The sequence below is a fragment of the Lissotriton helveticus genome, chromosome 6 (genome assembly GCF_964261635.1).
Source record: "Lissotriton helveticus chromosome 6, aLisHel1.1, whole genome shotgun sequence".
Taxonomy (NCBI): Eukaryota; Metazoa; Chordata; class Amphibia; order Caudata; family Salamandridae; genus Lissotriton; species Lissotriton helveticus.
The window spans coordinates 161,871,337-161,893,473 of NC_136067.1; the positions used below are offsets into that span (position 1 = coordinate 161,871,337).

General features: G+C 45.8%; 1 protein-coding gene across 2 annotated transcripts in view; it reads right to left on the minus strand.

Moving 5' to 3' along the window:
- The window catches only part of LIN9 (lin-9 DREAM MuvB core complex component), a 478,167-nt gene that overhangs the window by 295,663 nt on the left and 160,367 nt on the right, over positions 1-22,137 (minus strand). For both annotated transcript variants that reach the window (XM_078647550.1, XM_078647551.1), the window contains exon 6: positions 7,647-7,772. In XM_078647550.1, coding sequence (XP_078503676.1) covers positions 7,647-7,772 — 126 coding nt within the window. The remainder of the gene's footprint in view (positions 1-7,646; positions 7,773-22,137) is intronic.

The following is a 22,137-nucleotide window of genomic DNA, read 5'->3' on the forward strand; positions in this document are numbered from 1 at the left end:
AACTGTCAGATGTTCATCAAATATCTCTACATTTTTCACTGACTTTGCTGGAACCAGAGGGGAACCTATGAAAGGGGGCCACCAATTGTTGGACTAAATAGAAAGGTGGCAACCAAAGATAAGAGCCTCTAACTCAGTTTTATCAGCATTAAGTTTTAACCAACTGTCTTATCAAATTATTAATTGCCCGCATACAGGTCTTAAAGTTGTGAGCCACTGATAGAATACCATTTGTCACTGTTACAACGATCCGTGTGTCATCTGTAGAGGATAATACACTAAAACCAAGAGACAGGATGAGCTTGGCAACGGATTAAACTGATTAAATAAAGTGGGGATAAGAGACAAGCCCCATGGCATCCTACAAGACAAGGAATAGGGTTTGAATGTAAACTGCCCACATCTCAGTCTGAGTACTTTCAGAAAGAAAGGAGCTAAGTAAGCTAAGGGCTTTCCCCGTAACACTAAACCAAGAAAGGAAAGATATCACAAGTAGAGGAAACACCGTACATAAGGCTGTGGACAGAACCTTCCCTGCATCAACAATTGTTCTGATGTTCTCGACCGCCGCCACTAATGCAGTTTCGGTACAGAAGGTCTAAAGCCCTTTGAGAAGGATCCAGAAGATCATGGCGATTAATCACAGCTTTTTGAAACATTTGTTTTTCTAAAACTTTAGCAGGGAAAAATAGGTGTGATATATGGCAGTAATTCTTCAAATCTTTGACAGCAAGGTTTTTTTTTGTTTTTTTTTTTTTAATCAAAGGAAAAACCATTGCTTTCTTCCAAACTTTTGGGAAGCAACTAGATGCAATCACTGCATTAAGTAAAGGTGTTAGTTGAGAGGCCACTGCATCAGACACCATACGTAAACTTCTCGGTGGACAAGAATCCAATGGGGATCCAGATCGAATGTTCAACATAAGAGCCTTTACTTCAGAAATGGAGAGCATGGAACAAGACACCGTCAATTACCTCAGAGGCATTATGGATAACCTCTATAGTTGAAGATATGTGTAGTGGAGAACAGGAAGGAAGAAAGAGTAGCTGAATTAGCCTCCTCTAAAGAATTATTGATTAGCTTCAGTTGCATACATTCGTCCATTTAGCAAATTTGAAAAAAATGTTGCAGTTAATATTGTGAATGAATATCGCCAGATCACAACAGAAAGACTGTGTTAGGTCCGTAACAGCCAGGAATTTAGAATCCGAAAGCAAGCAGACTACTTTCAATAATTCTGAGTTTTGGGTATCTTTGATTTTAGAAGTACAATACTGAGATTTGCCACTGAAAATGGCATATATACAATCTGTGAGCCAGGTTTGATGATGTGCGGCATCTACATCGGAGTCATGGTGATTACCAAAAAAGGCAGACCCCAGGGCCTGATCTAAACTGTCAGTGTCTGCGCTTTTCCAATCTCAAAACTGGACGGGAGGGGCCTTTAGGATCACAAAAACAAGAAGTACAGCTATAAGACGACAAGCACAGCCACAACAAAACAAGCACAATAACATATACAACTGAATACCTTCGGAAATTCTATGCAGAAAAGTGTAAAATATAACAGTTGATGGCGGAGTTGTTCATCACATACACTGAAATCATGCTGACCACCACATGGAAAGACGGGTATTCGTAAACCATGTGGTAGTGCTCTAGACATCCAAGAAGAGATCAGACACCAAGAGGAATAAACAAGCTCGTGAATGGGCCTTGTGAAACTTTTGAATTGGCCTCACAACATGGGTTATCCAGGTCTGTGTTAAAGTGAATTAGTAACCACCGGCGTGACTAATCGGAAAAGAAGGTCTGGAGGATAGCACACTGAGCAACCTTTGCTTCTTCTTTTGAACCAGTGAAGTGGGAGGCATAAGATCCTCACCCCCATATTCTTTCACAATTCAATAAAACTGGCAAGGTTTACATATGTCTAGACTTATTTAAACATTGCAGTTCAGTTATGTTACCATTTTAAAAATGCAATCAAATACATAATTACCAAACATACTATTTTGATCAGGCAGGCCATACTAACATGTCAAAGTATCCACAGTGTGATAATTAGAAATGGGGGTGGGGTTTTTCAGAACATTTGGAATCCCTTCTTCTTGGATATCATCTCCCAGCCAGGATATACTTGACAAAAGAGGTCAGTGATGGCCCGTTACAGAGCGGCTTACCGCCTAATTGTTTTCCACTGAAATGAAAGCACTTATCAGCATAATGCTGATTTTGGCCAGAGCCTTACGTCCTACCTGGAATAACTTGAAGCCGCCCCCCCCTCCCAACCTCCCCCCCCCCCCCCCCAAGTGCCCTCCCCCAGTTTGAAAACCCCTGCCTTAGGATGTAGCCTCTTAAGCTTCGAGAATGGAGGCTCCTTCACTTCTTGCAAGGCATCCCTTCCCTCCACCTTCTCCTTACAGCTTTCCCATGAACTAGGCAGAAAGAAATACTCAAGTACCTAGCTTGATTCTCCAGAGCACACTGGCACTTGGTGTTCTAAACACACACAGAGGGAAGGCATCTTAGCCTGTCCATTCTAAATACAGGTACCACCAAATCAAAGAAGTGTCATGCTCAATCCCATTGTTGACTGCAACTCATGCGCAAGAATCTGGAGTCAGGCATGACCCAGAGGTGCAATACAGTTTCTAAGCAGCTGAAGGTTTTGCGTACACCAGTTATATGGAATCAAACAACACCATAATTTCTGAAAAAGTCATCAGGTACTAGTTAGCACTAGTAACACTTGAAGGGTGAAAATATTTTCACCCTTCAAGTGTTACTAGCTCATGCTTCATTAGACCACTGAAGGATCCAGTTTGCAGTAGAGATATGTTGGCCGTTGGGTAGGATGCTTTGCTTGCTCTATGGCAGAAAAGGTGTTCTGTACTATGCCTGGCTTCCAAGCCCTCAAAATGACACCTCTTTATTCAGCTTGAAAATGAATTCAAATGTCACCTTAAGGTGCCGCTCGCTTTAAATGCACACCAAGCTGCCTGCAGAGAACGCACGCTAATGTCTGGCTGCCCTTTACTCGGCCAAACATCACATAGCGTGACCTGGAATTTCTTTCCTGGATAAGAAAAACTCTTCAATGTTTTGCAACGTCGCTATGTAGCAACAATGCTTTAGGTCTATACAAGGGAAAAACAAGGTAAACATCCCAAATGCATTCCTTGGATGGGCAATGAGAGAGGGAGAAGAGACAACATCCCAACCCTACAATGGTCCAGTTCAGTCAAGCAGCAGTATGCGCACCACAGAAGGGATTTTATAATACTCAGATTTATATAGCGCAGTTAATCACCCGTGAGGGTCTCTAGGCGCTCGTCCTAGGCACAGGGAGAAGAAGTGATGTGCCCAGAATCACAGGATGTTGAGCTGAGACAGAGACTGGAACCTGGATCCCCAGCTGCAAAGTCGGAAGGTAAAATCCCTTACTACACCGTGGAACTATTGATTCAAGTGTACATGACTAGAGCAGTGTATGCCTGGCAAGCACAACCTCTTCATTCAGCAACCTTATTTGCGTTGTTCTTTATTTTTACCACAGCACATGGTTGGCTTGGCCGCTAGCTAGATCAAGAAGGTGATGATCCCATTATGTGTCCGTTATAACGTTGGGCCATTAAATTATGTCAGTGCAGTGGGCTCATCTGATCCAGCTTCCCCATATAGCAATCGAGACTCCCCCAATCAGAAGTCTCCAAGGACCTGGGGCCACAAAATAATCCCATTATTGTGATAGACACTATGTACCCCTAAACCGGGGGGGGAGAATTAATCTTCCCAGGCACTGCAACCTACTTACCTACCCTCCAAAACACTTTGCAGAAGTACCGTGCAGGTATGACTCCTTTAGAATGCACCCTCTCTTCCATCCTGGTTGATCACAGTGAGGCGGCCACTTTTACAATCACCACTGGTCCGAATCATTCCTTTTCTGGCATCCTGGTGTATCGGCCCCCTGGACAATTGTATAACTTCACCCCTACTCTGGTTGAAGCCATAACTCATCTGGCGATTAAAAAAACACGTATCCTAGTACTCGGTGACCTTAACGTCCATTTTGACGATTCGCTTAATAAAGAGGCGGCGGACATCATATCTGAGCTACGTACCTTAGAACTAGAGTTAAAAAACACTGCCCCCACACATCAACATGGACATTTATTAGATCCTGTTTTTGGAAATTGGAAGGGAATTGAGACCCTAGATCCTCTGCCAATCCCCTGGTCTGATCACCACATAGTGCCGATAGTCATCCAACAAGAAAAGGCGGAGCTTTATAACCAAAGCTCTCAACGCTTCAAGCGTAGAAGTTGGAAACATTTTTCCATAGTTTCCTTCTCTCGCTTAATCCAGACTGCCGGCCCCCCTAAAGGATATGATAGTGAGACGGTATATGCTCAGTTACAAAACAATATTGCTAAAGCACTGGATTCGACCGCCCCTAATCGCACTATTACCAATGCCACTAGAACCAAAAAAACTGCTCCTTGGTATAGTCAAGAGCTCCAGATCGCTAAAACAGCATGCAAAAAACTCGAAAGAGATTGGCGTGTAAATTTTTGTCCCGAAACAAAAATCAGATATAAAACAGCTCAAAAAAACTATTACAAATTGGTGCGCACGTCTAAAGCCTCCTACTATAACTCACGCATTTCGGAAGCTGAGAATTCATCTAAAGAGCTCTTTCGAATCTATAAAGAGATCTCCACAGTCGAGTCCAACCCCACCTCTCAGAAAGACTCAGTGGATACCTGTAATAAAATTGCAAAATACTTTTCTGATAAAATCACTAACATATACGCTAATTTCTCTGGCAATATAAAATCTGGCAATGATTTCTCTGAGAACAAAGATTACATCAGCACTACCATCCACTTGTGTGCTTTCTCTGTACCTCCAACTGAAATCTTGAATAAAATCTGTAAGGGGATTAAATCTGGATCACCCCGCGACCCCGCACCCCCGAAAATACTAAATGCTAGTCTCCCGGTCCTGGAGCCGCACTTTAGATTTATGTTGGAAACATCTTTCTCCACAGCCACCCTTCCTGCTGACTGGAAACAAGCTATAGTGTTTCCCATCAAGAAAAAACCGAACCTAAGCCAAGACATACTGGAGAATCTCCGCCCAATTTCCTTACTCCCCTACCTTGCCAAACTGGCCGAGAAAGTGGTCAACGCCCAACTTATGACCCATCTCGAAGCCCAAAAAACCTTTCACCCATCTCAATCGGGTTTCAGAACAGGCTTCTCCACAGAGACTGCACTTCTAAGAGCCACTGAAACTCTGCGGGAGGGAGCCGACAAAGGCAAAACTATGGCCTTGATCATGCTGGACCTCAGTGCCGCGTTTGACACTGTAGCTCATTCTATACTGCTACAGTGTCTAAACAGAGCGGGAGTCACTAAAGAGGCTCTAGGCTGGCTGAAGGCTTTTTTAACCAACAGAAGCTTTCAGGTCCAAAGAGGGATCTATCTCTCTGACAGTCTGATCTTAGAACAGGGGGTCCCTCAGGGCTCGGCCCTGAGTCCCACCCTGTTCAACTTATATATGTCTCCTTTGGCAGAGGTGGTCCAATCGTTCGGCGTAGAGCTTGTCTCTTACGCCGACGACACTCAACTCTTGATCTCCTTGTCTCAATCCCCCTCCTCTGAGGCAGATAACTTCAACTCATGTATGTGCAAGTTGGCTACATGGATGAACGAGCATTGCCTCAAATTAAACGGAACAAAAACAGAGGTACTCGTCATAGGTGGGAACAACACCAACTGGACCAAGGATTGGTGGCCCCCATGTCTGGGATCATTACCCATCCCCAGTCAGGAGGCCAAGAACTTGGGTGTCTGGATTGACACCAAACTTTCCTTTGATAGTCATGTCCAAAAAACAGTTGGGAAATGCTTCGGAGTGATGAAGACGCTCCGTCGCACCCTGGATCTTCTTCCTCTGAGTTCCAGGCGCACGATGACGCAGGCTCTCATCACATCCCGTATTGATTATGGGAATGTGCTTCTATTGGGCACCTCAGAAAAAAACATTAGGAAGCTACAGGTCCTACAAAATTCAGCAGCACGCCTTGTGCTACGACTCCCGCGAAGAGCTCCTTCTAAACCTTCCTTGGATGCTCTGCATTGGCTACCCATAAAAAAACGAATAATATTCAAGGCCCTTCTCTGGTGCCACAGAATCATTCACCTTAGAGCCCCCTCCTATTTGTCAGACTTAGCCTTACCCTATGAACCTTCCAGATCCCTTCGCTCGAAGGGAACAGGTCTGCTCAAGATAATGCGCCCAAAAAAAGCCAGACTTGGAGGCAGATCTTTCCGCATTCTCGCAGCTAAGGAGTGGAATACCCTTCCTATGAATATCAGACAGGAAAAAAGTGAAACATCCTTTAGGAAACATCTAAAAACATATCTTTTCACCACCTAAACTGTCTGATGCTTCACTCCATCTAAGCAACACTCTTCTCCATAGCGCGGGGACACGTCGAGAGACGTCACCAGGCGCTCTATAAGCCCCTATAATAATAATAATAATATGATGTAATGTTATTTCAAGAGCCTAATTGCATGAGCTAGCAACCTTAGACGAGCTAAAGCACTAATGTGGAAGCCCTAGGATACCAGTGACAAATGACCGTACCTACCACTGATAATGCCCATAAACTACTAACTGCACACGGGAACCAAAGAAAAGGCAACAGGAATGCAATAATTTAATAGCATGCCATGTTGAAAGACTAATGTTATAAGGAAAACTTTTACTTAATTTATATTCTATGGTTGGCATTTTGTTTGTTTGTTATAATTATAAGGTGTATTGTTTTAGAAAAGAATAAAAGTAATCATTCAGGCTCCAATGCTGAAATTGGCTGAGCTAATCAGAAAAATATGAATGTTGGCAGCCACTGCAGTCACATTATACACCTTTTGAAACGGAACACTTCTCCCAGAGTGGATGGCAATTTGCTCAGGAATGCAGAAATGTTTGAGAGGGGTGATGAAAAAACAGCGTCAATGTACAGGGCCAAGAAGCAGAGCAGTTTGGGGAGGGAAGAGCAAGGCTGGGGGGAAGCGCAAGGTCTCGAGTGGATGTAAAAGTAAAACATGAGAAGAGTTGGAAGCCTAAATGTTGAACAGGGCTTCAGGGTACTGAGTTTAGATGGGTGGGAGAACATGGCCCAGACAGAGTTGTGGACGGAACAGAGTGGTGAATGGTGGTAAGCCAGGGTGAAACAGCAAAACACAGCACAAACTTCCAGACGGGAGAGAAGGGTTAGGTGGATCCACACGGCCCAGATGAAGTTACAATGGGTCCTTCTGCCTTGTATCTCCAATTGGATAATCAGCATTCATTGATGCCCACAGGTATAGCCTAGTAGGCTTTTCATAGCCGAAACCACAACTATAATATTGAATATTGGAATAATGGTGCCTAATGGAACAGCTTTCACAACGTGATATGAACAAGAGTCCTTCAAGCCACTGTTTATTCTGGAGATAAAACTGAAGGCAGTTAAACACAAGGGGGTAATTTAAAGTAAGGAGACGTAAATCTTCTTGCTATGAAAACCAATGTAAAGAGGTAAAACAACTGGAGGAAAAAACTCAAAATTTGGACTCACCTTCGTGGTTTCCCCATTAGTCGTCTAATTTTGCCCCACTCTACTCTCGATAATTTCCTTGTTTTCAGATTTGGAAAGGACTCTTTCAGACAGACACAGAAATCATTATCCCCTTCAAATAGAGGCCTGTTAAGAAAATAATTCATACACACTTACTACAGGGTTCAAAGCTAGACTCAAAATGCCTTTTACTTTGGGGTAGAAATTTGTGACTAATATACACACATTAGGAAAGCATCACACATGTGAACATGATACATGAAGATTTCCAATCTATGCAGTATACCACAATCCAAAGATGATTTTCAGCAATTGTTATGTGATTGCAGGCAGTAACACATCCTATATAGCTAACATCCCATTGTTGCCGAATTGCTGTTAAAATAGTCAGTATTTCTTAATATTTAAGCACGGAGTACATTACAAGGATTAAACTCGTTGTGAGAAATAAAAAACAAAAAGGTTTAACTTCACTTTACCCAGCTCAAATTGATTGCTCAGGTTTTTTTTTAAGTTCCTTCCACATCACAATCTCATTTCCTCACTCCAAAAGATACTGGATATCAATACATACATTTATAATTAAAATTAATTGAAACAATAATATGCGAGGGGCACACTGCCAGCATATCAACAAGAGTTATCTATTGCATTGTGGTAATTGCAGTTTGTACATTTAAATAACCTTTGGTCAGACACCCAGGATCGGTCACGTCACCTGTAAGACCAGGGAAGGGGCACGATTCTATGGGTCCTACATTAGGGCTTCACCTTCATACTGTCCCCTTCCAAAGAGAAGCACATGGTGTCTTTACAAAGAGCTCACAGGCTTGTTCGTCTCAATCCCTACCAACGAGGCCCACACATCAAACTAGTGCTAGAAAGCGACATTCTCACTCTGCACTGTATAAAACGAATACATGTAATATAAGGGTTGAGATAATGTACTTGGGCGCCAGCGCCAAGTGCCTACAGAGGTTGCAGCGCGTTCAAAACGCGGCGGCCCGCCTGATTCTGATGCTCCCTAAGAGAGCGTCAGCTAAGAAAGCACTTAAAACCCTGCACTGGCTGCCAATCAAGGAACGGGTGGTTTTTAAAGCACTCTGTGCAGGACATCGGATCCTACAGAGGAAGGGCCCTACGTACCTTCACAATATGCTTGAACCTTACCTCCCGACGCGCCAACTGAGTTCAAGTGGAACCGGGCAAGTCCAGGTCCCAAAATTCTCCAGAGCAAGAATGGGGGTAAGATCCTTCAGATTCATGACTGCTACTCACTGGAACAAACTCCAACAGAGGTTACGACTTGAAACATCTGAAGCGGCTTTCTGCAAAGAGCTAAAAACCATCTTGTTTCCCACTAACTAATGCGCCAGGGGCTGCCCAGAACTCTGTTCTCCAGTCTGTCACTCAGTTTTTTTCTCTCAGCACGGGGACACACTAGCTAGTGTAACCAGGCGCTTTATAAGCTTCATATAAATAAATAAATAATGAGACTGAAATTTGTAAATATACTTGAGCTTAAAATAACAGCTAGGGATATTTGTATATCAAGGCTACAAAATATCAACTATTCAATAATTTAGGTTAACATCATACAATGCCAATCTCTAATGCAAGGAATATAAACGGTGGCACTTCCAAATGCTCAATCTCGGGAAAAGAAGGGGGTGGTGATGGACGGAGCATCTGAACCAATCAAACACTCACACCCAGTCAAAAGATCTGGGTTTGATCCATCACCATTCACTCTGCCACCCCAGTTCAGACATGGCTATATGCAAATCAGTCTGACCCTGTGCCTCATGGGAACAGTCCAGCCCGAAATGCCAAGCCATGCCTTCCCTGGACCGGAAACAAGCTTTGCCACTGGATTCAAGCAAGCCGGGCTGAAGACGGCTGGAATGCCAGAAACTGGTCCTCGGAAGCTTGTTTCCGGTCCAGGGAAGGCATGGCAGTTCGGGCTGGACTGTTCCCATGAGGCACAGGGTCAGACTGATTTGCATATAGCCATGTCTGAACTGGGGTGGCAGAGTGGGCTAAAGAACGGTGATGGAGCAAACCCAGATCTTTTGACTGGGTGTGAGTGTTTGATTGGTTCAGCTGCTCCGTCCATCACCACCCCCTTTTGTACCGCTTTGGCCGCCACAAGTGTGGCAGGGTATGCTCAGACGTGAGTCCCTTGCTCACTTTGCCACTGGATTCAAGCAAGCCGGGCTGAAGACGGCTGGAATGCCAGAAACCGGTCCTCGGAAGCTTGTTTCCGGTCCAGGGAAGGCATGGCTTGGCAGTTCGGGCTGGACTGTTCCCATGAGGCACAGGGTCAGACTGATTTGCATATAGCCATGTCTGAACTGGGGTGGCAGAGTGGGCTAAAGAACAGTGATGGATCAAACCCAGATCTTTTGACTGGATGTGAGTGTTTGATTGGTTCAGATGCTCCGTCCATCACCACCCCCTTTTGTACCATCTCGGAAAAAACACGAACAGAGAAAATGCCAAATACCACAATGGTAAGACTATTTCTAAGGTGCATGTTTGCCCATTAAACAGAGCGTCATGTAATTACCAAAACTAAGAAGTCAACAACGAATAAAGACACCACAGAAAATGATAGATGGGTAACAGTGAATTACGGGGATGCTTTTAACCAAGAGGCTCTTAGTGACATCAAATAGGCAACAAAAGCAGAGCTGGAGTTGTCTGGAATGTCACAAAGAACCCAGAGGCGAAAAATATCCCTTTAATTCACCATTATCCATCTACAATTTTATGTTATGCACCCATAGAATCTGCCTTGCTTTCAACGGATTTGCAGGCAGGGTCAGGGAGTAATGGAGGAGACATACATAATATGGTCTCTCATCCCTACCCAAAATGCTGAGAAAATACCGGTCCCCCTGCAACCCAACCAGCCACTCTGTGCTTTCCCTCCGCTCCAGAAGATCTGTTCCAAGCTCTGACAACCTCTCAGAGAGCCCAGCCAGAGCAGCCTAGAATTCCTTTATAACATAGCACCAGTGGTTAACAAGTTCCATTACCACATCAGAGAAGGAAATTACAGGGTTAGAATCTAGTTATTCATGATAATGGCTCTTTATGCAAACAATGCATAACAAGATAATAAATAACTGTGCATAATCCATTACCTTCTATGATTATACACAAACCAAGCAATGATGAAGGTGAAATTGTTTCTGCTAGAACAGTTGCAGTACCTGGAGGACTTCCACTTAAATGCCCTCTGAATGAATGAATGAATAAAGGCAGTCTTATAATGCGCAGACTTAGCCCATGGGCATCAAGGCGCCTAACATAAATAAAAACATGATATATGTACCGGGAGCCAGCTTACAGATACGCCTCTGCAAAAAACCATGTTTTTAATGCCTTCCTGAAAGGTCCAATAGCGGGTTGTGCTTTTAATTCCGGGGGGAGGGTGTTCCACAACTTAGGGGCCAGAACGGAGAAGGCCCTTCCTCCCCACCTGACTCTACGAACCCGAGGGACAGTCAGGAGATTCTTACTGGAGGATCATAGGTTTCTGCTGGGAGTGCAAGGAACCAGCAGAGATCGTATATCTTCAGAGCTTTCTCCAAATAGTGCCCCGTAGACAAGGCACAGGATCTTGAAAGAGATCCTGGCCTGAATCGGGAGCCAATGCAAACTCTTCCTGGCTAAAGTGGCAGACGAGCGGCTGGAGACATCGAGGATAAACCTAGCTGCCACGTTTTGAACAGTCTGCAAGCGTTGTATCAGGCCTGTGTTAATGCCCGAGTACAGTGCATTGCAGTAATCTAACCGGGAAGTAACTAAGGCCACTACAGTCTGTTTACGGGCTTTCAGGGAAAGATAGTGCGTAATTTTCCTTAAGGTCCTGATAACGCCCCAGCAGGTGGAGACCGTTCTATTTACCTGCTGATCCATAGCAAGAGAGGTATCAATCATCACGCCCAGATTCCGAGAAGATTTCGGGGGCCGTGGACACACTCCAAGGGATGGGGGCCACCAGTCGCTAGACCAGGCATCCTGGTCTCCGCCGAAGATCAGGACCTCAGTTTTCTCTCCGTTCAGCTTCAGTGAATTAAGGATCATCCACTGTGAAACTGCCTCCATGCAGTTCCTGAAGCTAAGAACGGCGGTACTCACCGAGTGGGAGAGAGAGACCAAAATTTGACACCACCTCCATCCCAAAAGATCTTACTAACCTGGCGAGTGGGGCCACAGATATGTTAAAAAGAGTGGGGCTTAAAGCCGACCCCTGTGGTACCCCACAGCGCACAGGTTTAGCAGGGGACAGGAACTCTTTCAACTTGACCCTCTGCTCCCTCTGATTGAGAAAGGAGGACAGCAGGCTCAGCGCAGGGCCCTCTACCCCTATCTCCCTAAGACGAGCTGTTAAAATGGAGGGAGATAGGGTATCGAAAGCTGCTGTCAGGTCTAACAGGACCAGTAAAGTGGTCTGTCCCTGATCGACCTTTGAGCGTATGTTATTAACGACCACAGTGAGGGCCGACTCGGTGCTATGGTGCTTCCGGAAACCATGCTGCGATGAATCCAGAAGGCCAGAGGAGTCAAGAAAGGCAGTTAGATGTTGATTAAGATGTGTCTCAAGCATCTTTGCTGGGGCCGGCAACAGTAATATTGGACGAAAGTTCTTTAATATCTCTGGGTCTAATGTCGGCTTTTCAGCAAAGGCTTGACCACTGCCTTTTTCCAGGAAACTGGAAAGATGCCTTCAGTTATAGCATGGTTCATCACTTCAAGGTGGTAGGGCAGTAAAACTTCCCTACAATCCTTCAGGATCCTAAGGGGGCAGGGGTCCAAAGGAGATCCGGATTTAATTCTGTTCAGGAGCTGGTCTAGCTGCTGGAAAGTAAGAGGAGGGAAATTGGACAAACTACTATGGTAGTCCTTTGGCCGACAGTCTGTGGGAGATGGAATCGGGTGAAGGAGGGGACCCAATAGGTCCCTTTGAGATACCAGAGAGGTATAAATATCAGCTATTTTTGAGTGAAAAAACAGCGAGATCTTATCGCACAATTCTTGAGACCCTATTACAGGGTCAGGTGTTTGTAAAGTACAAAGGGAATCCACGATCTTGAACAATTCCCTTGAGGAAGTGAGGGAGGCCGTTAAGTTGGAAAAATGGGCCTGCTTTTCCTCAATTATCTTCCGTTTTGTACTCTCTTAGCAAGATTTTGTGCTTTTCCATTTCTCTGGGATCCCAGCTCGTTCGCCAGAGCCTCTCCTGCTTCCTACAATCCTGTCTTAAAAGCCTAAGTGTCTCTGAGAACCATGGGGCAGAGGGTCGCTTTCTGGCAGAGTAGCTGTAAGAAGCAGGGGCCAGAAGATCCACCGCTCTTGCGATGGCGTTAGAGAGATCCAACGCAGCATCATGGACCTCCCTCAAGGGGGCAATCCTGATGTTGGCCATAAGAGGGGCCAGGGTATCATTGGAAATTCTCCTATAGTTCCGCTAAGGTTCACTTCTCCTCAGGTAACATGGCAGCGTGGAGGAAGAGGGGGATTTTAATTCCAAGGGGACAGCCAGGTGGTCTGACCACACCAGAGGAATGGGGGGGCCCCGTTGTTAGTCTAGGATCGTTGGAGAAGACCCCATCCAATGTGTGACCAGCTTGATGGGTAGGGCTATCCACCAGTTGCAAAAAACCATATGCGGCTAAGGAGTCCACCAGGGAGCAGGTGTCACTAGAGCCTGCATCTTCCAAATGGAAGTTCAAATCACCCATGATCGTCAAATTAGACCTACCAAAATAGGGCTCTAAGATATTGAGTAGGTTGTGACAAAAACCAGATCTAGGGCCCGGAGGCCTGTAACTCAGGAGGCCAGAAAAAGAAAGAGAGGGGGAGGAATTTAAGGAAAAGAAAATGGCCTGAAAGGGATCCAAGGGAGAGGAAAGGGTTTCAATACGGCAGGTGGCAGAGATCTTATAGAGGATACCTAATCCTCCTCCCCTACGACCAACTCTATCCATTCTGGCCAGCGCATAGCCTTCTGGGATAGCGTTAACCAGTTCGGGACCAGAAGAGGCAGATGCCCATGTTTCTGTAATGAAGACCCATGTGGGCTTCCTGGCAGTAACAAAGTCATTAAATGCCATGTTGTTCTTTACTAAAGATCTAGCATTGATAAGAAAGACCCCTTCAGAAATGGTGTTAAGGGTCAGCGTAACAGTGGAAGATCGCGTGGCTAAAGTGTCAGATTATAGGCTCAGTGAATCCAGTATAACAACAACAGCAGAGAGGCCCCCGGAAGGCCTCAGGGATAAGCTTATGATGGCAAGGAAGTTTAGGGGGTGTAAATGCAGCTAAGTCCTGACATGAGAAGATAAAACTTACTTGAGGGCCTACAGACAAAGCAGCCTCTTCTGGAGCCCCAATCGCGTCCAGCGCGTCCTCAGCGCGGACGGGCGCAGACGGGCTGGACTTAGGCGCGACTTCGGCACGTGCCGGCTGCTCGCCTCCGCTGATCGCGGAGAAAGACACCTGGGTTGAATAGGGGAGGACCTACGAGACGAAGCCCGCGTGACAATAAGCAGCCAGTCAGGGCAGGAGAAACAGATATTCGCCGGCGCCCTCCACAACAAACGGGAGATCCCATGGTGGAACGGGGCGCTGGCAGGGGCGACGTAGGTAAGATCAAGAGCGCGGCTTTGACCCACAGTACCAATCACAATATTTACAGGTTTTAAGATTCGGCAATTTTACAGTTTAAAATTTCACATGCAACATCGTAATCATGCAGCATAAGGTTAAAATCATCAGAGCATTAAAACGCTACAGCGTTATGAGCGGGGCATCAGATTCTGGACCCGGCACCATCAGCTGTTGTATTTCATCTTTATTTACCTTGTTTCTCTGAACTGTATCAGGACGTTGAGGGGAACAGGAACTTGTAGGGATTTTTACTACAAGATATACATTTGTAGTTAGCTATTTTGTGCAACTCCTTAAATCTCAGTAAGTTTGTGCTTCTGAATCAATCTCGTTATTGCCAATCACTTCTCATTAGTCATACAACCACAGCCTGCAGTTCTCAACTCTGATCTGACCCACTGGAATGGATATCCACTCAGACATCAGAATGTAGATTCTATGACAGGAAGCTCAGATTCTGCATTTTTCTTTCATTTTATTAACTCAGCAGTCCATAACACAACACCAAAAAAATCTTTAACAGAAGACTACATACCCCATGAGTCTTTACTGTACCAAACCATCAACAACCATAGAGTAAGCCCTATATACTCCTCTACCAGGGAAAAAGACTTCCTCTTTCTTCGCCGCTCAGCAGCCAGATAAGTGTTTTCCTTAGTGAACGTTCATTATACTGATTTGAACTACTGTGCCTTGTTTTTTTTATTTCTAGGTAGCAAGTGGGGTATTGTTTCCTCTGTTCCATTGCCGGTTCACTCACCGCAGGGTGATACGCCCAGTGTGCGGCCGCTAGTGGGTCGGGGAGTATGGTCACAGCTGCACTGGTTGCCACGGTGTCGGTGAGACTCCTCTAGAGGGCTCAGAGCGATGTGTGCCATGCATGGCCTCCGTGCAACTAGTTGTCTTCCCTTTCCAACTGTTCAGTGAAGGGAAGAACGCCATTGAACAAGCATTCCCAGGTGAATCTGGTAGTGTTTCTCTTCTCTCAGCTTCAGTATAAGCGATTTTTCAGCGAAGCTCACTACCAAAGCCTGTATTAATTAGAGGGCATGTGTGTAGCTTGGCCTTCGGCTCGGCAATTGCAAACACACACTGGTACCAGCAAGCTAGCACTGGCAAGTTTAAATACTGTTCCCTGGTATTCGCTTAGGTTTTCGTTTTCAAGCGTGTTGCTACTATGTCTCTGTCCTACTTGATCTTCCATGCCAAGTGCAGAGAATGAGTATTGGAAATCAGTGGAGGAGGAGCAGATGCTCTTCACATCCATGAGGATGTGTTAATGTGATTGATGCTTCTCTACAGAGAGCAATTTTATCAGCCTTGGAGCCACTGAGTAGACAAGTTATTTAATTTACAGCCCAACACAGCATTTTATTTCCTGGCAAGGAAGATAGAGGACACTCACCTCCAGGTAACACACACAGGCACCCTTAGGGGAAAAGGTGCCTAAAAAGAACAGAGGCTAGGGCTGTTTCGCACACCCAGAAGCATTCGAGAGGCCTTCCTGAAGAGGCGTAATCTCCAACCTGGGTTTACCCCCGATGAGGATTCCCATTCTCGACAGGGGGCAGACGCAAAGGCCGGGGACAACTCGCATACCCCTGACCGGGATTTTGGTGAAGAAACAAGCTCCAGTAGACCATGGCGGCCAGAGTACAGCACCAAAAGACCCAAGGTGGATGAAACGGGTGAGCCTACCCCGCAAGATTCAGCGGGTTTGCCAGATGTGCTAAATCCAGCAGACATATCATTCATTCTCCACAGATTGGATACAAGCTGATGCAATATGTGGCCAGCCACATTCAATAGCCAATGGACAAAGAGGTCTGGGGTAGACTGAGGGCAGAATGCCCTGGATCTACGTTGGCAGGGAAGGTTGCCTGTACCGCCGAGAACCACAGTAAGATGGTGACATCTATTGCCATTAAAGACTCGTAAAAGGGCCATGACTGCTCCTGGAGATCCTGCCAGGACAAGGTGCTCCATATTTTTAGTGCCCTCAAAAAAAACCAACATAGATTTGGCGATTTGATTGAGTCCACCATCCTCGGGCTAGGCTCAACAAGCACTCTGGGTGAATTGGCTAGCATGGAGGCTGGAAAAGTGGCAGAAGATGACCCTTTCATTAAAGAACTCACAAAATGTGTAACAACTTTTACCTCTGTTGACAAAGTGCAGCAATCTATGCACAAGGTCTTCGGCAAAAAGCTTTGTGGAGGGGATGGAAGTGGTTGGGGCACTCCTCCGGCCGTACCTATAACTCAATCCCACACAAGCTAAAGGTCAAACGTTCCATGCAGTTGCAGGAACTAAAAAAGTTTGGGGTCTTGTGTCTTCTCATGTTACCGGCAGAGGCTGTAGTGGTAAAGGAGCCTTCCAGGGAGCTAGCAACACCCCCGGTGGTACCAATGGTAAGCAATAACCCCACTTCACTACATGCGGTGAGGGGCATGGGAAAGGATTTCCTTCGCAATTGGGCAAAAATAACAGGTATTCCAAACTGTTGGAGGTTTTCCCATAAAATTCTACAGAACCCCCAGTCAACTCTAGTCCCCGGGCCCTGGTTTTCTCGCAGGAGGGAATGCAGGCAATGGATCGGGAGGTGAACAAGTTATCGGCAAAAGAGGCAATCACCCCTTCTGTTATCCATACTAGGGGATATCTCAGCAACATTTTCCTGGTGGAGAAAAAGGACAAAACATTCTGTCCTGTGATCATTTTGAAAGTCTTAAAAAAAAATAAAAGAAATGGGTGGTGCAGCAGCACTTCAAAATGGAAGGCATACATCTACTCAGAGACATACTTCTTCCAAACGATTGGCTGTTGAGACTATTGAAAGGATGCTTACCTCACCATTCTGGTTCCCCCTGGTCTTATGATTCACTTGTCTTCAATTGGATCAGTCCTCCGCACAGTGGTGTTTCACCAACACACTTCGACCAGTCATGGAATGGCTACGCGCATGTGGGAAAACAGATTTATTCTCTACTTAGATAACATTCTCCTGATACATCAGGAATGGAGCCACCTTGTTGGCTCAACTTCAGCTGACAATATCCCTTGTTCAGGAGCTCGACTTTGTCAATGTATAGAAATCAATGTTCATACCAACGCAGAAACTAATTTTCTTGGGTTTCAAGGTAGATACCATTCTTCAGTCACTCAGACTACCTTAGAGTAAAATGCTCGTATCCACAGGTAATCGTGCAAAATGCTAGTAAGCAAGAGAAGATTTCTCTATGATCCTCTTCCATCCAGCCTACCTTCCCTGGTCCGTTGCATTACAGAACACTCGAACGTCTGAAGGTGATGCAGATCAGGAGGGGTCTAATGTATGCCATAGATGTCACTTTTGCGCGAGGCCCAGACGGAGAAGCGTTGATGGGGAGCTAGATGTGGAGGATCTATCAATCAGGATTTATAAAGTGCGACTTATCACCAGATACAATATCCAGGCACTTGCAGGTCCTGGAGGCTTATAAGAAACAGCCAGGTCTCATGTGCCATTCGGAATTCTGGAAGTGAAGTGATATTCTAGAACTACATGGGGAGGCTGTTCCAGCGATGTGGGAGAAGGAGCGCCTCCCACTTTGACGTGTTTAGATGCGGGGAGTATGGACAAGTGAGAGAGAGGCGGGCGGAGCCATCTCGACTGAAGACGTGCAGGCAGTGGTTAATATAGGCAGGTCCTTGGTTGTGTACAGCCTTGTGTATGTGGGTCAGCAGCCTGGATTGGCATCTCCTCAGTAAGGGGGATCTTACCACAGGAGGTCCGTGGTCAGAAAACGAAGAATCTCTACACATCAATTGGTTGAAACTCCTAGTGGGGTCCTTTGCGGTGAGAAGTCTCTTGAAGATGAACAATATTTCACAGGTGTACTACATAAATCATCTAGGCAGGACCCATTCCAAGGTGTTAGCGTATCTACCCACATAATTTTAAATGAATGCCTGCTGCACAGGATATCAGTAACAGAGGAGTATCTACCGGTCAATTGAACCAGACCGTAGACTGGCATTCTAGGCATCTGAAGTATTACACGTTTGGAGGCTGGAATCAATTCTGTTCCAGAGGAAACGGACAGGTGGAATCAGTGTCAAATAGATCTCTTCGTCTCAAGGTTGAACCATCAGGTAGCACGCTTCTTCAGCTGGCGCCCAGACACTCATGGAGGCAACTGATGCTTTCTTACAAAATTGGAGTCCGATTCAATGGTACGCTTTTCCTCCCTTCTTGAAGATTGCCAGACTCACGGCACAGGTCAGATGACAATGTGGAGGTGATTGTGGTGACACCACTGTGGAAATCGCAAGTTTGGTACAGATTTTCCAATTCCACTTCACGAGACTCCAAATCTTCTGACAGACTCTCACAGCAACTTGCACCAGGATGGAACTCGTGTTGGCAAGGAAGATTACTGGGGATGCTGGGATGTCCCTATCCTTTTGGCTTAGGGAGCCCTTCTCATGAAGAGCGTAGGCCGACTCTACCGTCAAGCAATATGGCTCTGCTTGGCGTAGATGGTCACACTGCTGTCTGTCTTGTGAGGGCAGATGTAGTGTACATTGTGTACATTCTTCGTCCAAATTGGTGGGTGCGGCTTGGCATATTCCACAATCAATGCTTGTCAGCCATTTTGGCAAGCCATGTGCCTTTTCAGGACATACCGGCAGGGGAACATCCTCTTGTCTGTAGAATTTTGAGGGGTATTGGTTTGTCCACTCCCCCAGAACCAGGTTTTTCCACCCTGTGGAATAGCCATGCGGTTCTACGCCCACCACAGACGTGCAAAGACAACACATTTTTATCACGTATGGAACTTACAGGTAAGTTAGCTATTCTCTCTCATCCCAAACTGTGTGCGGTTCGATGCCTCAGGATTTATGAGACCATGATGGAAGACAACTGCCCTCAACTTCTCATAGCTCTCAAGAAACATTTTAAGGCAGTTTCCTTGGCTACTATCGCTTGCTGGGTGAGATGGGTTTTACAAGAAGCTGCCTTCTCTTTTTGAGGCACACTCTACAAAAGGTTCAATGACGTGAAAAGCCTTCTATCTGAGGAGCCGACTGGAGGATATCCTCTAGGCAGGGGATTGGTCCTCAGAATCTTTAAGATTTTCTATTTTAAGCCAGTAATGGGAATGGTATCGCTGGTAGCAAACCAGCTTTAAACTAGCAGAAACAGACCCTCAATTCAGACAGAATGCAAACTTTCCTAGCCAACGTGAAGGACATTTTCAATTCTATTTAGGACACAGAGGCGAGGATTACCCTTCCTACTGACTAATTCAGACGCCCTGATATTGCCTGTCTTTGACTCCTGGTATTGGCTGGATATTGCTGTCCAACCCCTCGCTGGGGGTCAAGGAAGGGAGGAGCGGGCCACTACATCCCCCAGCCTCCCTAGTGGCTTTCAGCGCCGTCGCGCAGCCACCAACGCGTACATCGCGCCAGCCGGCACTTACATTTCCGCCGGGGACGCATGCAGGTATGCCCGGGCAAAGCCCGGGCTAAGGGCGGGCCCATCTGTGCCTGGCTGGGCTGGGCCATCCCTTTTGGCAGCTTCACCAGAGACCAGACACTACTGCTGTGGTTACCTGGGTATTCAGGATATGCGGACACTGACTGAAGGAAGTAGACCTATTTAGTTTGTTGTGTACTTACCAATTGGGCTAGTTCTATATTGACTTGTATGGATATTATACATAGTCATTCAGCAAGAGGACAAGTGGCGGCATCTTTGGACTATTAAAACCGGGACCTCTATCCATGGGACAATTTATTTATTCCTTTGTCTCTCCTGCCCCTATTTATTTGTGACATTGAATTAATATTTTATTAACCTTGAAATAGCTCAAAAAGCAACAAAGAGTTATAAAGAGGTATGGGGGAGGCCTCAGTAGGGCCGAATGTTAGTAACACCGCTACTGTTACGACCATGGACTCGTTCCTGATAAGGGCGGCCACTGTAATCAACAAAGAGATTGAAGCAGTGAATAGGCGTCTTTCCAGATCACCATCTAGTAGTTTGTGACCACTAACATCTGCCCCCAGCGTATACTCAGTGGAAGACATTACAGAATCCCTGTGCTCACCCATCTGCCTAGGGCTGCGTAATGGCGCTCAGGCCGACGTGGAGTTACTTTCTATGCCCGAAGCACCGTGTGAGGCTACACATAGGCCCCTCTCCCCTGTTGTCATAATAGAAAACAGGAAGAGTGGGGTCACCCATAGCCTACAAAGGAAAGACGGTAACGCTACACAGAATAATGAGGATATACAATTAGTTCCATGTAGCAAGAGCTCTAAACTGTTAGCAAAGGGGACTTCTGGGACTAGCAGGAGTTTAAAAAGGAAAGTACAAGCTACTCGGGGGAAAGCTAAGAAACTTAAATCTAACCCAGTTACTAAGCAAGTTACAAAGCCAGTCACTAAGCCAGTAATTAAGCCCAGGGTTTCTGTGCCGGAAGCTATGAATCTTGACCTGTTGGTGGTAACAGAACACTTCCAAGCCATCCTGAATAGTATACTGGATATTAAGCTAGGTCCCATCCTAGAGAGGCTAACCTCGATCGAGAAAAGCCTAGCTGTACAAAATCAGCCTCATGAACCAAGAGTGCCTAGCAATGTTCCCTCTAATTTTTTCCCTCTGTAGGCGGCAGTGTAGGGTCTATGTGAGCTGCAGGGAAGACTATGTGCGCCAGGAACCAGACCGCGCGTGGGGTAGCAGGGCCAAATATCACTCTAAACCTTTGCTTAGAAAAGTGAAAAAACTGCATTTCCACACATACAGCGCTACGTTAAGGGTCTTAAGGCAGGTTCGCAAGTTGGATACACACACCATGACATGAATTGTTAACACAGGCAAGCACAAGACTCCAACAGTGGTATCATATGATTTTACTGCTGTAGGTGTAATGTTACTTGTTGTATTATATATCTGGATGCAGAGACAGAAAGAAGCAGCAAAACACCAGCCGGGCGGCACACAAGCTAAGCAAAAATTTCAAACTTGTGTGTTACCTAAAAGTAAAGGCAGCAAGTCCAAAAGCTCGACGTGTAAAGCATGATGGTGCTCAAACCTGTCCAGGCGGCCCCCTCAGTTCAGGGGGCACAGGAGCTAAATTATTGGCCATGCTGGAGAATTATTTCCAAGCAGCCCAGGGCGGCCGACTCCAGTCCACTGGGCATGGGAGAGTGCACTACTGCATCATGCAGTCAGGAGACAGCAGTGAGAGGGCCGGTCGTCACCAGTAGAGAGTCAAGGTGCCGAGGGGAAAAAAAAAAGAACAGAATGAACAAAGTATAACCACCAGCCACTGTCAGTCACTGTATTAAGAGTCACCATCAAATGTAGTTAATTTTGGGAAAGAGCGTGATATTCTTTTTTTGGAAGTTCCCGACCACCTAGTGAGGAACATCTTAAGCAAAGCCAAAAGCCATACACAGGGTATGGTAGCACGCCCGACTTATTATCGGCGATGTAAACTTTGGAACACGAGTTGGTGAATTACCTGGTGTGTATTCTAGCACCAAATGTTAACGTTTCGCCGAATACATCCACCTTTGACAGAATTACTGAATAACGCAATCCATAGTAGGAACTGAGCTACAATTATGCAAGGGGCCCTGTAAGAAGCAAAAACTGCTGGGAGCCAGAGTGAGAAACTGAGGAGAACTGCCTGTGAACAGCGACGACGACTAGGAAACAACTGTCATAACGTAAAGTGAAGAGCTCTCTGGGAATCTGATCCCTCTCTCTGTTCCGGTCCATGGCTTCTCTTCCACTGGGACAATATGTGGGGTT